Source organism: Dermacentor albipictus, chromosome 1 (assembly GCF_038994185.2).
Source record: "Dermacentor albipictus isolate Rhodes 1998 colony chromosome 1, USDA_Dalb.pri_finalv2, whole genome shotgun sequence".
Classification (NCBI taxonomy): Eukaryota; Metazoa; Arthropoda; class Arachnida; order Ixodida; family Ixodidae; genus Dermacentor; species Dermacentor albipictus.
In genome coordinates, this window is record NC_091821.1 from 400580007 (window position 1) to 400597371 (window position 17365).

Below are 17365 nucleotides of genomic sequence, written 5' to 3' on the forward strand. Positions count from 1 at the left end.
TGACAGCTAAAAATAAAAGGCCATTTTCAGGCAATTATATTGCTCATAAACATCAAGCCTTGCTGTGATTGAGTGAGGAGTTGGTTTGCCTGTCTGCATTGACAAAGTTACTGTAATGCAGTAGTTATAATGCAGGAAATTAGTCATTGAGCGGATAGCATTAATTTGCTTGTGTGCTGGAAATTATAAAAGGATAGGCATAGAAAGAATGGGTTATTTTTGCAGCCTTTACTTCTGCAGCAGGGGATTACTAATGCAGTGCAAAGAAATGACTGACTCAAGAAGATAACATGAACACGTCAGTGTACTTATATTTTACTTTTGTGCCTGTGTTGTCTTGAATATGCACAAATACTAATCTAATATGGTGTACCAACGAGCCTGATTTGCAACTCTGGGGCCCTATAACCTAAAACTATTCCAATCTGCTTTTATTCCAAATCGGCCATTAGCCTTCCTGATCGGTCAGAATGGTTCGGGTCCGGCCCCGTATGGCCAGGCGCCACACCCATATGGGCAAAGTCCGAGCCATTTTCATCTATCACGCAGGGCTGGTGGCCGATTTGGAATAAAAACAGATCGGAATAGTTTTACATTATACCAAACCCTGGTCACTGGTATAGGTTTAGTGAAGCTTATACTTAAGTTGAATTTGTTCCTCTGTGATATCTCTACCTCACGAATACAATGTTGTCAGAAAGAATTGGCTAGCTATGGTGGTAAGAATTAAACGACTGTACAATATTTCAGTGACAAAGTGTACTAGACATAGCGAACAGGCATTGGTAAGGCCTGCAATTAATGTTGCCATTTTTCCATGTCATTCTGACAAAACAGCACCCAAAGTGGTCTCCTTGCTCATACAATAAGCAAGGAGATCAAATATGCTAAGCTGACATTCTTAAGTAGCGGGAATTCCGAATATCATGGTAGACTCTGCAAGTACTACTAGAAAAAAATTGTCTGAACTCGTGGTCCTATACTCGCCGAGAACTTTATGTGGCTAAGAGGGGAAAACTACAAGCGCACCAGTCTTAGGTGTCTTAGCTACGAGGGCACCAGTCACCAGTCATCTGCAAGCCTTCATGGAGTGTAGATCGAGTTTAAGGTGAACCCTTTTCAATGTGCCTTGTTATCTGCGCAGTGAATTGTTTGTTGAAACAACATTATGCGGTGAAGTTTTGCGTCGCACTGGGTGAAACTGCGAGTGAGACCCATGTTATGATGAAGACTGCTTATGGGAATGATGTCATGGGTAGATCAAGTGTTTTTGAGTGGCACAAATAGTTTCAGGAAGGAAGAGAGCAAGTTGAAGATGAGCAACGGTCAGGGTGCCCTTCAACGGCAAAAAGTGATGAAAACTTAGTGAATATGCGCAATCTTTTGAACTCTGACCATAGATTTAGTGTGCAGATGATGTCAGAATAGTTAAGCTGGCCAAAAACTGTTGTGCACGAAATTGTCACCGAAAACCTCGAATTGAGAAAAGTTTGTGCAATTGGTGCCGAAGGTGTTAACCGATGAACAAAAACAGACATCTTGTGATTTGTCAAGAACTTCTTGATTGTGTTTGTGACCATCCAAATTTTCTCGACAACGTTGTCACCGGAAACAAGTCGGGGCTTTTTGAGTATGACCCCTCAACAAAGTGCCTATGCTCTGAATGGCACACTTCTGCCTCACCTCGCCCAAAAAAAGCTTGCATGAGCAAATTGAAAATGAAATTGATGTTGATCATCTTTCTTGACTGCAAAGGAGTGGTTCACAGAGAGTTTGTACCACCTGATCAGACTGTAAATGCCGCATTCTATGTGGCAGTACTTTAAAGACTGAGAAAACGAGTCGCCTGCCGTATCCGTCCAGCAATTGCTGGATCATGGAGGCTCCATCACGACAGTGCGCCGAGCCACCACCTTTGCTGTCATGGACTTCCTGACCAAACATTGCATCACACAGCTTCCCTAGGCACTCTACAGCCCAGATTTCGCTCCTTCAGACTTTTTCCTTTTCACCTGACTGAGAAGGGTCATGAAAGGACAGCACCATGGCTCGGTCCAGGCCATTCAAGAGGCCAAGGGAGCTGAAGAACATTCCAGTTTCTGCGTTCCAGGGAGCCCTCAGTTATTGCAGAGTTGCTGAAAACGCTGTGTTGATGCAGAATGGGCATATTTTGAAAACTATTAAGTTGATGTGTCAAAATTGTGGATAAATTAACGAAAAGCTCAGTCGTGCTACTTTTCATACAAACCGTGTAAGACTACCTACACAGTCAAACCTTGTTATAATGAAATGGGTTTTAATGAGCTAATTTATATAATGAAGTAATCATAATACCCTTTGTAACCCACACAGAAAGCCATGAATTTAAAATCTCATTTTAATGAAGCAAGTATTTTCTTTAAAATGGACATAACCAATCTTTTTTTAGTTCAGAATGAAGGTCTGCTGATCAACTTGGGCAGAAATCTGGGGGTGTGTGACAGTGCTTGCAACTTGTCTCATACGGTTGTTCAAAGCTCCCTTGAGCTGTTGGCTATCTGGTAACATGGAAAATCGTCTGCGCTGCTAAGTCAGTGGCCATGCATGCACTCATCCGCGGCTGCTTCGCATCACAGTCTACCAGTACTGCTGACTCCTGCAATCTCCTGCACTTGTGTTTAGTTGGGTGTGTCATGGGTGAAGGTTGTGTGCTATTACACCAGAATATAGTGCAAACATTGAAGCACATGACTTGCAATTCGAGGAGGAAAGGTGCTTCGGAATATGCTGCATTATCCAACTGCAGCTGAAACAAATAGCTGTACATGCATTGTAAGGGGTCTTCCACGTCTGGGATTGTATTTCATAATGATCCATTTCATTTCTCATATTTTTCTTTCTTTGTCATCAGTTCAGAAGAAGCCAGGGCAGCCGTCACTGCCAGGGTCAGGCACTCAGCACAATGAACAAGAATATAAAATGAAATCGATTATTTCAATATATGGCATCAGCTCATGTTTTTAGCGATTGCTATGCTTATCAGTGTATCATAAAAGTTCCAGTAGAACACTGCAAGCCTTTCATTTCGTATACGATGCTTGTTGATGTACACGGGCAGAGATGAAGCTCTGCAAGCCTCTGAATTCATGCAATGGTCCTTGCTGGATGCCACTGTAAAAACACTTCCTTATATTGACACTCCAGGCGAATTTTCGTCATCGTTGTAGCAGTGATGTTTCGTATGAAGTCCAAGTTTGATAACATGGCATCATGCCCTGCACACCATATGCTGCGAGTGTGAGCTGGGAAGGATGGTGGCCTGATGTGCACTGTCTCCTTGCATGCCCAGTGTTGTAGCTAAGTAATCATGCATGCAAGGGGGAGCAAATGTGTTTCCTCTTGTAGCCCATCCGTGGCTGCGTATGGGCGCATATACAAATACCTTTATTTCAACATCAGGGATGTTAGGGGTGCACCCAAAAAGCCTATGACTGGCTTGGCAGAGGAACGCACCCCCGTATATACGGCCCATGCACCATACCTTGTTGGCACTCTTGTGAGAGAGTGTGAGTGGGTGAGTGTAAGATCGAGTGTTTGTAGTTAGTGGTCATCGGGTGAGGTCTGTTCATGATTGCCAGCGTGTGTGTGAAACCATGCTTGTTAATTAGTTGAATGTTTACTGCACCTTATATGGCTAGTAAAACTACGAACCTTATTTCATGTACTTGTCTAATACCTTGCTATCGCTATCAATGCTTTGAAACTACGGCTTTCTTTGTTTGCTTAGAAGCATCCACTCACTTACAGCGACAGCTGTTGTATGAAATCAGAGGCTTGCAGTATTCAACTGGCACACTCACTAGTATGTGTTGTAGGACTGGTTGTGCCATTACTTTTGCTCTCACAATGACGGTAAAGACAAATTAGTGTTGACAGCAGTATTAGAAAGAGCAATCAGCTCACTGATGAAGACAAAAAAGAAAACAATCTTTTGCAATCCTTCAGCTATTTACAGTGTGTTTTTCCATTGGCTTACCAGGTGGTTACCAACTGCACTCAACCTCCTTCCTTTCCTTGCGGCTAATGTCGGCCATGAGGGCAAACAACTGCTATAGTGATGTTATATAATATAGTAAAGTAAGTGCCACCCTTCCTTCAACTTCGTTTAGTGAGGTCCTGCTGTGCTTCAAGGATTGGAGTAGAATTCTTGCACCACGTCCGTTTTTTGAAATTATAGAGGACATCAAGGTCCACAAAAATGACTTAAAAAAAAACAAAGCAACACACCAAATGTAAAACCTTGCTAACAAATGTAGATTGGAACAAGGAAACAGGGCTTGTTTGGCATTAGTGTGAAAGCTGCCATGGAAGCAGTAAATAAACTTCCAAACTTTTGTTTCAGCAAAATTTTTGCAGAAGAATGTGGGGTACTTATCGATGCTGTTTTGACTGCTGCTTACAGGAGAACCACGCTGCTGCCCGCTTCCTTCAAGGATTCAGTGCAGCTCTTCTTCTGCGCCCAGGAACACCACAGTGCTCAAAGTTCCTGACTGGGCTGTCCACCTTTGTGCTTCAAGACAGGCTAAAGGATAAGCTAGACCTGGCCATTGACTTTAGTCATGAAACTCTGAATCTAAATGTTATCAAGTTTGTTACACAGGAGAATAAGTCCACTTTTATCAATTTGCAAAAGCAATACAATGCAATTGAAGCAAACTATGCGGATGAGGAAAGGTTGGTCAGCATTTGTTACTTTGCGACTTCTTCCAAACCTTTTATGTTTGTTCGTCTAGTCTGGCTCTTCTTAGCATGCTGCGATATGCCATGTAATCGAATAGAAGGCAAATTTTGCGTGGCACAAGCAGGAGTGGGAATAAGCAAGATTTAGTACATAGTAAAGGGGCCATGACACCAAATTTTTGAGCTTGAATATGCATTGCACATTAAACAGTACACATCCCACAGCAAGCTGGCAAAGCTTGAGCCCATTTGGTGCAGTGGAAAATTTGTATTTGAATTCTTTTATATCACTGGTGAACCATGCAGCTGTGTGGCAACGCTGATGCATAGTGAAATGAAGTGTGTTTGGCCATTGGTTCTGCATGGTCAATGTGCATGGTATACCCGTGGTTTCGTATTCGAATGCGTGTATCAGCAGTCAGTTTGACGTAGTTTCTGCAGGCCCAAAATGGTTCCTTTGTTTGTTTGTTTGAGCTGTTTTTATTTTGCAAGTGAAAGAATTGTGGGCACAATGTGATTGTGACACCTTTTCTGTGCTGCTGGGTGCTAGAGTGTGCCGAGCTATAAAGGCCAACCCACATGTACGCTTGCCGGCGTGCCTACACATGCGCAGATTGTGTGGGACAGATTGCATGCATCCAAGTGTGGTGCAAGCACAGGTATCTATTCCAGACATATATTGGTGCTTGGCTGCTTTGCGTTTCTGCGCACCTGGCTATGCAGATACCGTTAGCACTTGGTGAGGCAGGTTTATGTCATGCGAGAGAATGCACTTTTTGTTTACATATTGAGCTGATAGAATGACTCTAGAAATGAAACTATTGTATTTAGCAATATTTCAGCATTTTGAAGCACTGTCAGTAACAAAGTGTGAAATGATGTCTGTCGAAACAGGTATGAGTGAGCCAAGCAGGCGTGCGCTGGAGTAGATGCAAACCGCAATTTCTCGCAAGGCGAGGCAAACACAAGGTTTTAGGCGTGAGCTTACGCGCCTCGGCAACCACACATTTGGTCTGGCCTTAAGACTCCGGCGAGGTGCATATGTGGTTTCTGAGCGTTTCAGAGCAGACAACAGAGTAGTGCTCCCACAGATCAGCCATGCCAAAATGACGATTACTGCTGGTGGGAGGGCTTCAGAGGCAGTGAATTCAAATTGAAATTTTTGGTTAAAATGTGTGCTGAAAGCCCAGTTAGTTTGTGTGTTTTTGTGTGTGTTTGTTTTGGCACCTTTGCTCTCAATTACAATGATAAACTGATAATAGTTTAATGACCATGTTATTGCCCCTTTAGTATTCAATACAAAATACCTACGTAATAATACCAGGTGCATGTTTTTTTTTTTAAACAACCAAATGTTTAAAAATTGCTTGTGTTAAACATATAGCACATTTCTACTCCTGGAGCTGGATTACTTAAAGAAGCAGACATTATTTTCATGAGAAGCTTAAATGCTTAATTGACTAATTAATCAAATATTAATAAATTAGCTTTGTAATAAGTTACTTTATGGCACATGTTGCAATTTGTTAATTATAACCGTTGAATATGCAAGGCTTACATGAGTAGACACTGTAATTGTGACATCCCTGTTACCGATAACAAGTTTTGTTACCCATAACTTGAACTAACTTGAGCAAACAACTTATTGAAGTTGTCTAAATTTCATTGAAGTATATTTTTATTGAACTCATATGCATGCTCACTTGATCCTTAATTTGTTTCCCCGTCTTATTGCTTTTGGCAGGCACTTGAAAGAATTGCTGTCAGACTTAAATATGTCACTGCGATCTTTGAGAGCTGAGGTGAAGAAGTAAGTTGCCATTGCATTTATATTACTTTTTGTGCTGTTTTTAACTTGGGGTGGATGCTTGGCATTGTTCATATAGCGTTGACTTGACAGATAAAGAGGTACGACGATTCTGTACATGAGCGCAGACTTGTAAGCAAGTTTTACAGCATCATTGTTGTAATGCACGTTGTTCATTGTTTCATGGTGACTTGTTGACAGTGAGCCCTATCCAATGCCTCCCTGGGAATTCACCAGTATCACAAGTAACAAGCCAACCAAGTTATGATGCAGCGATATAACATTGATGAACACAATATCATCTACGCATCATGCACTAACACCTGCAAAGTGTATATGGATGCTGCTATCCTACCAGATGGCCGGAGGACATCATTCCTTAGTACTACTACACATAGTTTCATCAGCGCTGACCATCATTATCTACGGAAGCCAGCACTCTAGTAATGTAACTACAAGCCATCTATGATGCTGCACTAGATGTCACATGTAAGCTGCCTACAATCAGACAACTACATATCTTCACTGATTCTTTAGAAGCTATTCAAGAACTCGAGAAGGTTTACAAGGCGATGGAAATCTGCGAGATGATACACACTATGAACAGTAAAACTACTTGCATCAGAGTACACTGGATTCAAGGCCATTCTGTGAACCATCACAACATTACGGCTGACCAGCAGGCACACTGCCTTCCTAATGCAGATCGTCTCTCTATTCCCCTCCCACCTGGACCTCTTAACTCACTCCGAGCCCGTAAAAATTTTCTCCGGCAGGACACGTGCTCTTATGCCACCGCTTATGTATGCTCCGTCCCCTTTCACCTTACTAGGGTGGAGGAAGTTGTGTTAAGGAGGCTTCGGACTGGGGTGGCCATTACGCCGGCTATGCTCTCCATGTGAAACTGGTCGCATTTAGCACTGTGTGCTACATGTCCATACTGCTTAGCCCCAGTGATGGAGGAAGATGTGTACCACCTAATGTGGGCGTTTCCAGGCTTACAGTCGGAATGCTGGCGTTTCCTGCTGTAAACCGGCCTCCGCTACAGTGTCACAACCACCTATGATAGCTGGATATGTGATAACAGGTTCCACAAAACACGGCTTCAATTCATACACAACACGGGCCTTGCAGCACATATATAATACACATACATGCATCAAAAGAAAAAAAAAACTGACAGGAAATTTTTCTGCTGGGACTTACATAATCCTTTGTTATACTAGTCCATGTGTTGTAGAGTCGTTCTTTGTAAAGCCATTTGACTATATGTTCCACTTAGCACCAAGCGACAAAGAATAAACTATTGCTTGTTCTCAGCTTTTGCGTTGTCCTTCACATTTTCTTTCTTTCTTGATGTTTCTTACATTTTGCACAATATCTTTATAGTAAATATCCTCTATAAACAATGTAGGGTGGCCCATGAGTTGTGAATGCCTGCAGATGAGCTGCTGGGAGCATTATTGTTTTCCTTTTCTTTCTTCCAGGTACGTGCCTGATGAATCCTTTGAAAAGCTGACTATGGTGCGTGCCTTCAGTGTTTACAAGCGCAGCAGCAGACCACAGCAATCCATAGCTAACAAACGATTTTCTGAGATCTTGTCTTTACTGCAACAGTGGTTAGAAGCTTGAAACTGGGTTTGCTGTGACCATCACTCCTTTTTTAATACTGCCTTCATATTACTGTTGTCATTATCTTCAAGCCATCTCTACGTCTTTATCTCCATCTTCACCATATGAAGAAGCAAAGCAAATCTTCGCTTACAACCTCCTTTATCCATTGACTTCATGTGACAGTGACTAAGAGAAATTGGGCCCCTCATTTCCCCTTTTTCTTGTTTATATATATACTGTGTTTGTATTCAATCACCTAAGCATTGTAGAGGGGAGTGGGCTAACAACAAATTAGTCCATTTCTAAATACTACTTGGCAAGAAGGAACATGCGGGAAAAAAAGAATCCACATGGCAGTATGTCACACGAAAGAATAAACAAAAAAAAGGCCGATAGCAAAGAACAACAAATACGTAACGCAAAACGCAAAATCATTAGAGAAATACGAATCACAGAATCTTATAACTGAAATCAGCACTATCTAGTAAGGCAGCTAATCTAGTATAATAACTAAAAAAAAGTGCAAAGGGAGAAAAAAGTCACATCAGAGGCAATACAGCTGTTCACTGCATAAAAAGGGAAGAAACCAGAAATGCCATACCTTCATTTATGCAGTGCCATTGCTGTAAAAAGAAAGAGTATATGCTGCTGGAGCAACTTGCAGTTGCGAGCTATATGCACTGACCACTTGGCTACAATAAAAATTTGAGCTTGGCTAGTTGTGTCGGATATTATGCACCACACAGACTCTGAGGAGAGGGGCATGCGTGCATGTCATATTTTAGAGGCTACAGACGGCAGTAGTACCGTAACCGACAAGTGTGAAGCTGTGCACATCGCAAAATTTATCAGAAGATGGTGGTGTTTGCTGTGAGAGCCTTTTGCTGTCGTAGTAAAGGAGTTCAGAGGCAGAGGAATGACTAAAGTGTGCTACTGACTTTTCTTTTTCTTCCAAGAAAGGAGCAAGTGCTTTGATAGCAATTTTTAGCAGAGCTGTTCGTTTGACAGATGCTTAGTCAAGGTGTGCGAAGATTCCTTCATACTTGGCGTCTGTCTGGCTGCTCTGGTAAACGCACTGAATATTTCACATCTTTCTGTTTTTGTAAAGTATCGCACATTTGCCAGCTGAGTGGTCATTATTGTGTAAAAATTTCTCGTGAGTTTCCGGCTGTTGATTTCGTAACATGAAGTAATTGACAGGAGTACTTGGCAAAAATATTGCTACATACCTGTGGAGCGGTAGATAAATAAATGGTGTCTGTGTTGTTTTAAAGCTCTTTAATGGACACATGTAATGTTTTCCTTTTACTGCCTTTGAAGATCCATAAGGAACTACGTGATCAGAATGGACTTATTTCTACAAGAGTGGAGCAAATTGAAGACTACTGTGCGCTCCTGGTAAGTGTTGCACCATACATTGCTGTGGGCTTCGAGAATTTTGTAGGGAGAGAGCTGGTGGCCTACATGGGAATTGACCTTACCAGATGCTCAAACAGATGAGAGAGAAAAAAATTTGCTAAGAAATGGCAGAGAGGTCAGTCTGTGAAACTCCTCTCAAGCCTGCTTCTCTGGGCCTGGGGAAAGAGAGAAAAGTAGGTTTCTAGTGCTTAATAGCATCTCTCCAGTCGAGCTAATGGAAGCTTTCCTTGAAAATCCATCACGCTAAAGTGCAGTAGCACTGCGCAGCCATTGCCAGAGGTAATCATTATCTGCATGCTGCACAGGCAGCAGTTTCACCTCGCCTCCACCCTGTCGCTTGTTCAGTTTTCTGTATTATGTTTCTGCTTTATTGCATTGTGTTTACAAAGTGGGATGTCATGTGGAAGTGTTATTCGAGTGTTACGGTGATGCTCCACATTCGTAGAAGTTCAACTTGACATAAGTTGGTTCTTACAGCAGCAGTATCTGAGTGCTAATGCAGACTGCCTGGTGATTAAGGGCATTGTGTGATAAAAACTTTATGGCCACCTCCTTAATTCATCATCAAACTGTGGGTCAGTTCCTCGAGTCCTCCACAGGTCTTGTGAGCAGGAGTGGCTGCAAAGTTTTCACAGCTGTGAAGTAGCACTGCTCAGAACTATTGTATACTGTCCAGAATGGCATATTCAATAGTACTATACTGGAATGGTCATTGAATAGGTATGGATACTTGTGTTATGCACTTGTTAAGTGCTTGGTGGCAGTGCTGGAAACTTAGTGAGAAAGTCGCTAAATTTAGCAAGTTTTTAGGCACCTTAACAACAACCTTGCATTTTTGGAGTCCTAGCAACTTTTATTTTTAGTGATGTAAATACTAGCTAGTAAACTGCCCTGGTAAAATTTCTCAACAGGCTTCAGCTATGTTCAGTGCCTAACTTCCTGTTTATTCCAAAGGGGGTGCATGCACCTCCATTTATTCACTACTACTAAACGCGTACCAGAGAACTCATTATTAAAACATTTGGTTGCATCAAAGCTGCTTTTCTAGGTGAAGCACAGTCTTAAGATCTGACACCGTTTTAGAAAATTGGCGGTTGTTTTCTCTTTTCACATTCCGACATTCGAATTGTTGATTTGCCACCGAAGGAGGTAATGTAAAGCTATAGTTTAAAATATATCGAGACAGACGTACAGGAATAGCTAAAGCATAAAAAAGACAAATTCTGAGCAACTCATTATTGCAGTCATCACTTGGTGTCTTTTCACTAAAGACAATGTTTTGGGCTGCAACTTGGGGACTTTGCCTGAACCAAAGTTACCAGGGCCGCCTGGTGGCGAGATAACTGAAATTTTTACTTGACACGTGTAGCAAACAGTTGTCCGTATTACTTACGTTCTTTTACCTCATTGCCTTTTTTTTATGACTGTCTCGTACAATGTGGTGTGGCAAGCTGGAGGCTGTACTGCGCTTGTTCTTTATTTTCAGTAAAGAAGCTAGAAAAGATTTCATTTTATGTGTTGCCCTTGAGTATAGACTGAGGACGAGTAAGGCATGTCATGTTGGACCCCATCAGGCACATCGTGCTTAATCAGGCTTGGCATAGTGCAGCAGCAGTAGCAGTACTGCTGGTTGCTGATCTTTCTGCACCACTCATCAGTGCTGTAGGTGCTCTTGGTTTCTGTCGTAATGTTGTGTCCATGCATTGTACTGAATCTTCATTTCAAAGTGCAAATCTGGTCACTCTTCCTTTCTTTCCCCCCCCCTCCTCTTCCTAATTTTGTGAGTGTGTAAGCAGAATAATGAACTGGGGATGCATTGTTCACTGGAACATTGCTCCTGGCCATGATGACAGTTTCACTCTCTTCAGGCTGGAAAGCATGCTCAGGGCCAGCCAAACATGTTGCACAACTAGTGCACTTTTGCACTCCAAAGTGTTTCATAAAAGAGTTCCTGTGTGTATTCATGTCCTTATTTATTCCATATTTTGTGCAACTTTCTTGGAGCACAGAAGTATTATAAGTAGTTACTTATGGTGGTTGTTAGCAGTTATTGTAAGGTGCCATTTGCAGTACCTTCCTCTTAATGACTGTGCTGGAACGTGGAGAGATTTGTATAGTCGAGTGTAAAAGTTTAAAGACCAGAGGTGCCGGTAAAATATTTAATTTTCTTTGCAGCCTAATAAAAAAGGCTGAAATCGAGTAGTACTGCCTATGTGCGCATGTTTGACCAGCATACTGCATTAATACAATTTCACTTTGCACGGCTGTGCTAGAAGAAATTAAATTTTTTTTGCTGATTCCCCGGTCTCTAGACTTTTGCACTCGACTATACATGCAAAACAAAATATTCTGTACACTCACCACTGATAAAGGTTGCTGTGGCTCTGTACATAGATTACTTTGACAGTGTGTGCACATATTTAATGTTTGGCTGGGACACAGCAAAATGCTTTAAGTGCAAAGGAGAACAATTGCCAGAAAAAAAGAAGTTAAAAGTCAACAAAAAAGTAAACAGGTGAAACTCTTTGTTTCATGAAAAAAAAAATCAATTACATTATTGATTGATTGATTGATTGATTGATTGATTGATCGATCGATCGATTGATGGAAACACATGGAAAAGCCTGTTATAGTTTGTTTGTGACATTGAAAAGTAATAAAACAGCTTTTGATTTTGACTGGCCGAATTTGAGAGAGATAAATATAATACCCAAAGGCTAATGTATCAAGCTGGTTAGGTCATGCAAGCAACGAGGTGATATGCACCTGTATATCAGAGCAAAGTTCATCAGGTACACATGCTTGTGGGATGTGCAAAGCAAAAATTTGACAGCAGTTGTAATTAATTACTAGCATTGCTGGTAGTCATTGAATTGGATGCTTTCAGGCAGCTGCAACATCATTGTAATATCATTGTAATACTGTATGAAAGGACTGTGGTAATACATTCCAGCTGATTTAGTTTTTATGCTGGCAGAAGAAAAACAAATCATTACACTTAGCAGCCTGAAACACCACCATTGCAAATCATTCTTATGCTAGGATATTGTTGCATGTTGGATGCCTGCAATGGAGGCAATGGATAGGAAGCAGCACTTTTCATGGTCCTAGTAACAGCTAAACATATTAATGTCATACACGGACAAATTAATTATATTAATTTTATTATATGAAGTTTATTATATGAATGCCTTTTGAGTTTACGATTCCTATGGCTGTAAGCTAATTGGGGTTTCATAGCTGTAAAGCCTTTCGTGGTGCTAGGATAGAGCAAGCCAGCTAGCGTAATAAGTTGCTAGAAATGGAATCCCATGTTTGGATGATGAAACAGGAATGTGCCTTTAGCTCGTGTGCCAGTGTAGGTTATAGTGGTGTTGCAGTTTCAATCAAGTGCACGAAATCACTTTTACAGAATGGGCTCATCACAATTGATCTGGTTGGGTGAGTGAATTTCATATTTTCATATTTTGCTTGCCAAGGGCTCTTAAATGTCTCCTGCTCTCTTGGACAATTCCCCTGGCCTCTCCAGCTGTAGTTATTTTTGCATATTTGGAAAACTTCACTAACACGGATGGAAAACTTGGCATTCATGTGAAAGAAGTATGAAGGCATACAGTTGTGAACGAAGGCATGCACATTCCTTAGTAATTCAAGCTTCGCATATGTGAATATTCTGATCTAGGAATCAAACCATGTGCTGGTGTTATTTCACAGCAGTCGCTCTACCAAACTGAAGTAACAAGGAGTGAGGCTAGCGGTAACAACTTATAGGGCTGGGTCGTTTATTAACCAAATTAGTTCTGCAAAAATTTGCAAGGTATTGGATAATTCAAGAAAAGCAAGTTCCAGCACTAGTTGTTTTTCAATTCAACCTTGCCCTTCCATTTTGCTTGCTTCCTGACTAGCTCAGCTGGTAGGAGTGACCTTCCTAGAAAGGCTGTACACCGGTTTCAGTCCCGAGATCACAAATTAATCTTCAGCATGCTGTAAATCATCCTTTCTGGGAGACCTCTAAGTGTTTTCTTTTTCTCTTATTCTTTATTTATTTATTTTTTTTTGCCCCTTTGCAACCAGAATTTTCCCTTTTATAAATATTACTGCAGATTTCCACACAACTGTTACCACGTCAGTAATATCCACAGTGGACTTTCTCTTATTCTCTTAATTTTTCCTCCCCTTTGCCTTTCCCCTAGTATAGAGTAGCCAACTGGGCCTAGTTTTGGTTAACCTCCCTGCCTTTCATTTATAATTTTCTCTCTCTCTCTCCACATAACTGTTTGGTAATTTCACTAATGTCTTGTAATCCATGTTGTAATTGTTATAATGCTGATACACCTTTCCGTGCCTCTTGCTCACATGTTGTTGCCACAAGCGGCAATCTGTTGTTCTTCAGCATATAGTACTTTTGCATCTTTGTGCATTTTGCATTCGCTGCCTCTCACTTGCATCTTAACAAATGTATTGAGCACCATGCTACAGGTTTTGCCATGTTGGTAGATACGAAGGCATTGATGCTAATAAGTAAACTGCATTGCACTGTATTGCAGTAGCATCTATTGGACATCTCATCACTGTGTAATGGTTATTTGAGTTGCAATTGTTATCCTTCTTTCTCCGTAGAGGACTTGAAAAGTGCGACGCAATCAGCAGACAGTTTCTTGAAGGATTCGACAGTAAAGGTAATCTTACACTTTAAATTTTCTCTTCAGAGAACCCAGATTTTGAGGAAGTGACGCACTAGTGGCATGCACGCAAGTAACGGCACATGTTCTGCACGTGCCCAGCGTCATTCTCTAGCAAACATTTCATAGTCAAAGAAGTAACTGACTTCTGCTTTAAAGAAATATATAAAAAAGCAGACATGACGATATACTATGTGGCGACACATTCCGTGACAGATGTTCTGTGGGAATAGCCAAACATTAGTTTCTTTCTTTCTGTTTTTTTTTTAAAGAATTTCAACTTAATTGGTGCTGCCAACTCGCCAGTATCACAAGGCATGTGACATCAAAGTGAACGTGTGCTGTGCATTCCCACCATTACATGTAGATCAGACACTCTGTTTACTTTGTGTGCTGCACAACTACAGACGTACCAATGACAACACAATGTCACCACACGATGCGTGGTTGCTAAGACAACATAAAAATGATTTGGACAGGCTGCTTTGGCCATTGTTTCCAGAGATACTTCAGGAAAAAAGAAGAAACTTGACTTCTGCCAGACTTCTTCCAATACAGCCAGGGCCCCGCCTAAGCATCACTTTCATTGAGATTTTAAGTTTGCAGTGCCATCATCCATGTCATCCTGTCCACAATCCTTGCTACATTGCCATATCGTTGGATACGTGCATGCGATAGCAAAAAAACAAAACAATCTTGAGAATCAGAACTTGTACTTGTCTATGTTGACTATCTTTTTGGTCAGTTTCGTTTACATGCTGTCAAGTATTGAATTTTTGAAGTAAGCTATGTTCTTTCTACATGAAGCCTGCGAGGAACAGCATCTCAGTGTAGCAGTGGCAAACGTGCATCTGGATTCCATAAAAAAGACTGTGGAACGACTGCAAGCGCAGAGGCAAGTTCTTGTTTTTCTCTAAGTGAGGCTCACATCTGTCCTCGCATCTCACCTGAACATTTCTGCTCAATATTTTTTAAGGCGAAAGCCTTTCTAGGCTCATGGTGAAGTTTGTGTCAGCAGACCTGACAATCGGAGTGTCTGCCGAAGCGTCATCACGCCATATGGAGACAGATTAAAGACAGATTGAAGAATGAAAAATGATTGATAGTGACAGTTAGTGAATGATAATGTTATAATAGAGATTGGTAGAGGTTAATAATGACTAGTAATGACTAATAATGATTAATAGTGACTTGTAGTGACTGCTAATGACTCAGAAATGGCCAATATGTCTAACGAAAGTTTGTAATGACCACAATTGATTAGAAATGACCAGAAATGTCTAGTAATGAGTAGTAATGACTAAAATGACTACCAATGACTAGTAATGGCTACGAAATGACCAATGTGTCTAACAACAACTTGTAGCCACTACAATTGATTAGAAATGACTAAATATGCTTAGTAATGACCAATAATGACTGAAATGACTTGTAATGACCACTAATAATTGTGATATGACCAACATTTCTAACGACAGCTTGTAATGACCACAGTTGATTACAAATGACTAAAAATGCTTACTAGTGAGCAGTAATGATTAAAAGGAAGAAGAGAAAGAGAAGAGGCAAAGAGGAGGAAGAGTAGGCTCTTGCTGTTCACCTCTTCAGAGAGATCTTAAGAGACTGTAATTTTTTACCCCAGTATACATCATATTTGGTATACAATGTACAGATCGTACAGAGATATGAAGAGAACACTGCTCTTGGAGTAGCTTACACCAGGATAAAATATGCACACTTTCTCGAGGAAGTGTTCTATCTCTGTGTGTCCTTGCAGCTGTTGAAGGATTGAATGCCTTAAATGGAAAAGTGCCTGCTAATTTCTTGTGAAACCAAACATCGGGCTCATCCTTGTCAGATAATGGAGAGCTTTAGATTATGGTACTCAAGTGTGCAGCATTGGAGTCCCCTCGCTCTTGAATATGTCTGCAGTGATGTACTACCTAAGCAGAACAGCTTTATAGGTTTGCGATTCCATATGCAAATTGATGAGCTTGCAGTGCTATCAACATGTAGTCACAGTTGTGTTTGCATTTCGTAAAATATAAATCTAACCATGAAATAACAAATAAAAGTAATACATTTTCATGAAAGACAGGTAATTTACATGCCAAACATCTCTGTAGACGCGAAGCAAACAATGTATTGGTGTGTAGGTTGTGGTTAAAGGAGAGTCAAAGCAATCCAAAAGGCTAGAAAATTTGAGTCTGGTATAGCATGCTTGCTGCGCAGGTGCATCGTGACCGACTTCATTGTGATCTGCATTTCATTGCCTTCACTTTCTGGAGGAGGATGACATGCATTATGAAATGCTTCCGCGAGATGGGAGAGTGTGATGGCACGACCAGGTTCAACATCTATTGTTGTTTTGTGAAAGTATACCTTGGCTAGCCTTGTCTCGGCCACTTTCCTGTAGTTCTTGTTTATGGCCTGAGTAACAAGACTTCTTGGGTACAGCACGTGTGCGCTGCCATACATGCAAGCCACTTGTGTCCCCCAGTTTAAGGCTCTGGTGACTTGCACTAATTGAATATGGGTCACTGTTGCATTTCTTGCAATAAAAATTTTATTTTCATGAATTATTGCAATAACTGACTGCATCTTTTTTCCTCCTTAACAAAAGATTGTTTCCTGGGCAGCCTAGTCTGCCAGATTTAGGCATCACTCTGCTAGACTGAAATTACAAAGCAGTGGGCTAGATTGAGACAACTTACTTTGTGTGGTCACTTTCAATTTACCTAGTTTAGGTATGCAATGATTGCTGAATTGAAGTATTTTGTAAAGCCTTGGCAGCATATAAGACAATGACAGAGAAAGATACAAAAATGCCACGGTGTGTCTTCTGCGCACTCATCTTAGTATGTACTGAAATGTCTTCTATGTTGCGGTATCAAGTCCAACAATCGGCATCGTTGCAGGAAATTTTTCATGCATTACGAGGGTTGTTCAATAAAGGTTTTCCTTGATCCACTTCACCTAGGCATGCAACTTGATAGGCCAGATAGACTTTCAGCTTTTTCCTAATAGCTTTTTTTTTTATGTGCATACTGAGGAATGTCAGATAGTGGAACCAGTGGAGTACAGGGCAGTTGATAACTTTCTCAAAGGTAACAGACTGCAGCAA

The 17365-nt window shown here is 41.0% G+C and overlaps 1 protein-coding gene across 5 annotated transcripts in view; it reads left to right on the plus strand.

Annotated features, from left to right (window-relative positions):
• LOC139054685 (uncharacterized) overlaps positions 1-15195 on the plus strand; it is a 39793-nt gene extending 24598 nt beyond the window's left edge. For all 5 annotated transcript variants that reach the window (XM_070532113.1, XM_070532112.1, XM_070532114.1 and 2 more), the window contains 7 exons: positions 4442-4713; positions 6464-6529; positions 8014-8050; positions 9461-9538; positions 12972-13000; positions 14180-14238; positions 15049-15195. In XM_070532113.1, coding sequence (XP_070388214.1) covers positions 4442-4713; positions 6464-6529; positions 8014-8050; positions 9461-9538; positions 12972-13000; positions 14180-14238; positions 15049-15158 — 651 coding nt within the window. In that variant the 3' untranslated portion in view covers positions 15159-15195. The remainder of the gene's footprint in view (positions 1-4441; positions 4714-6463; positions 6530-8013; positions 8051-9460; positions 9539-12971; positions 13001-14179; positions 14239-15048) is intronic.
• Positions 15196-17365: the final 2170 nt, after the last annotated feature.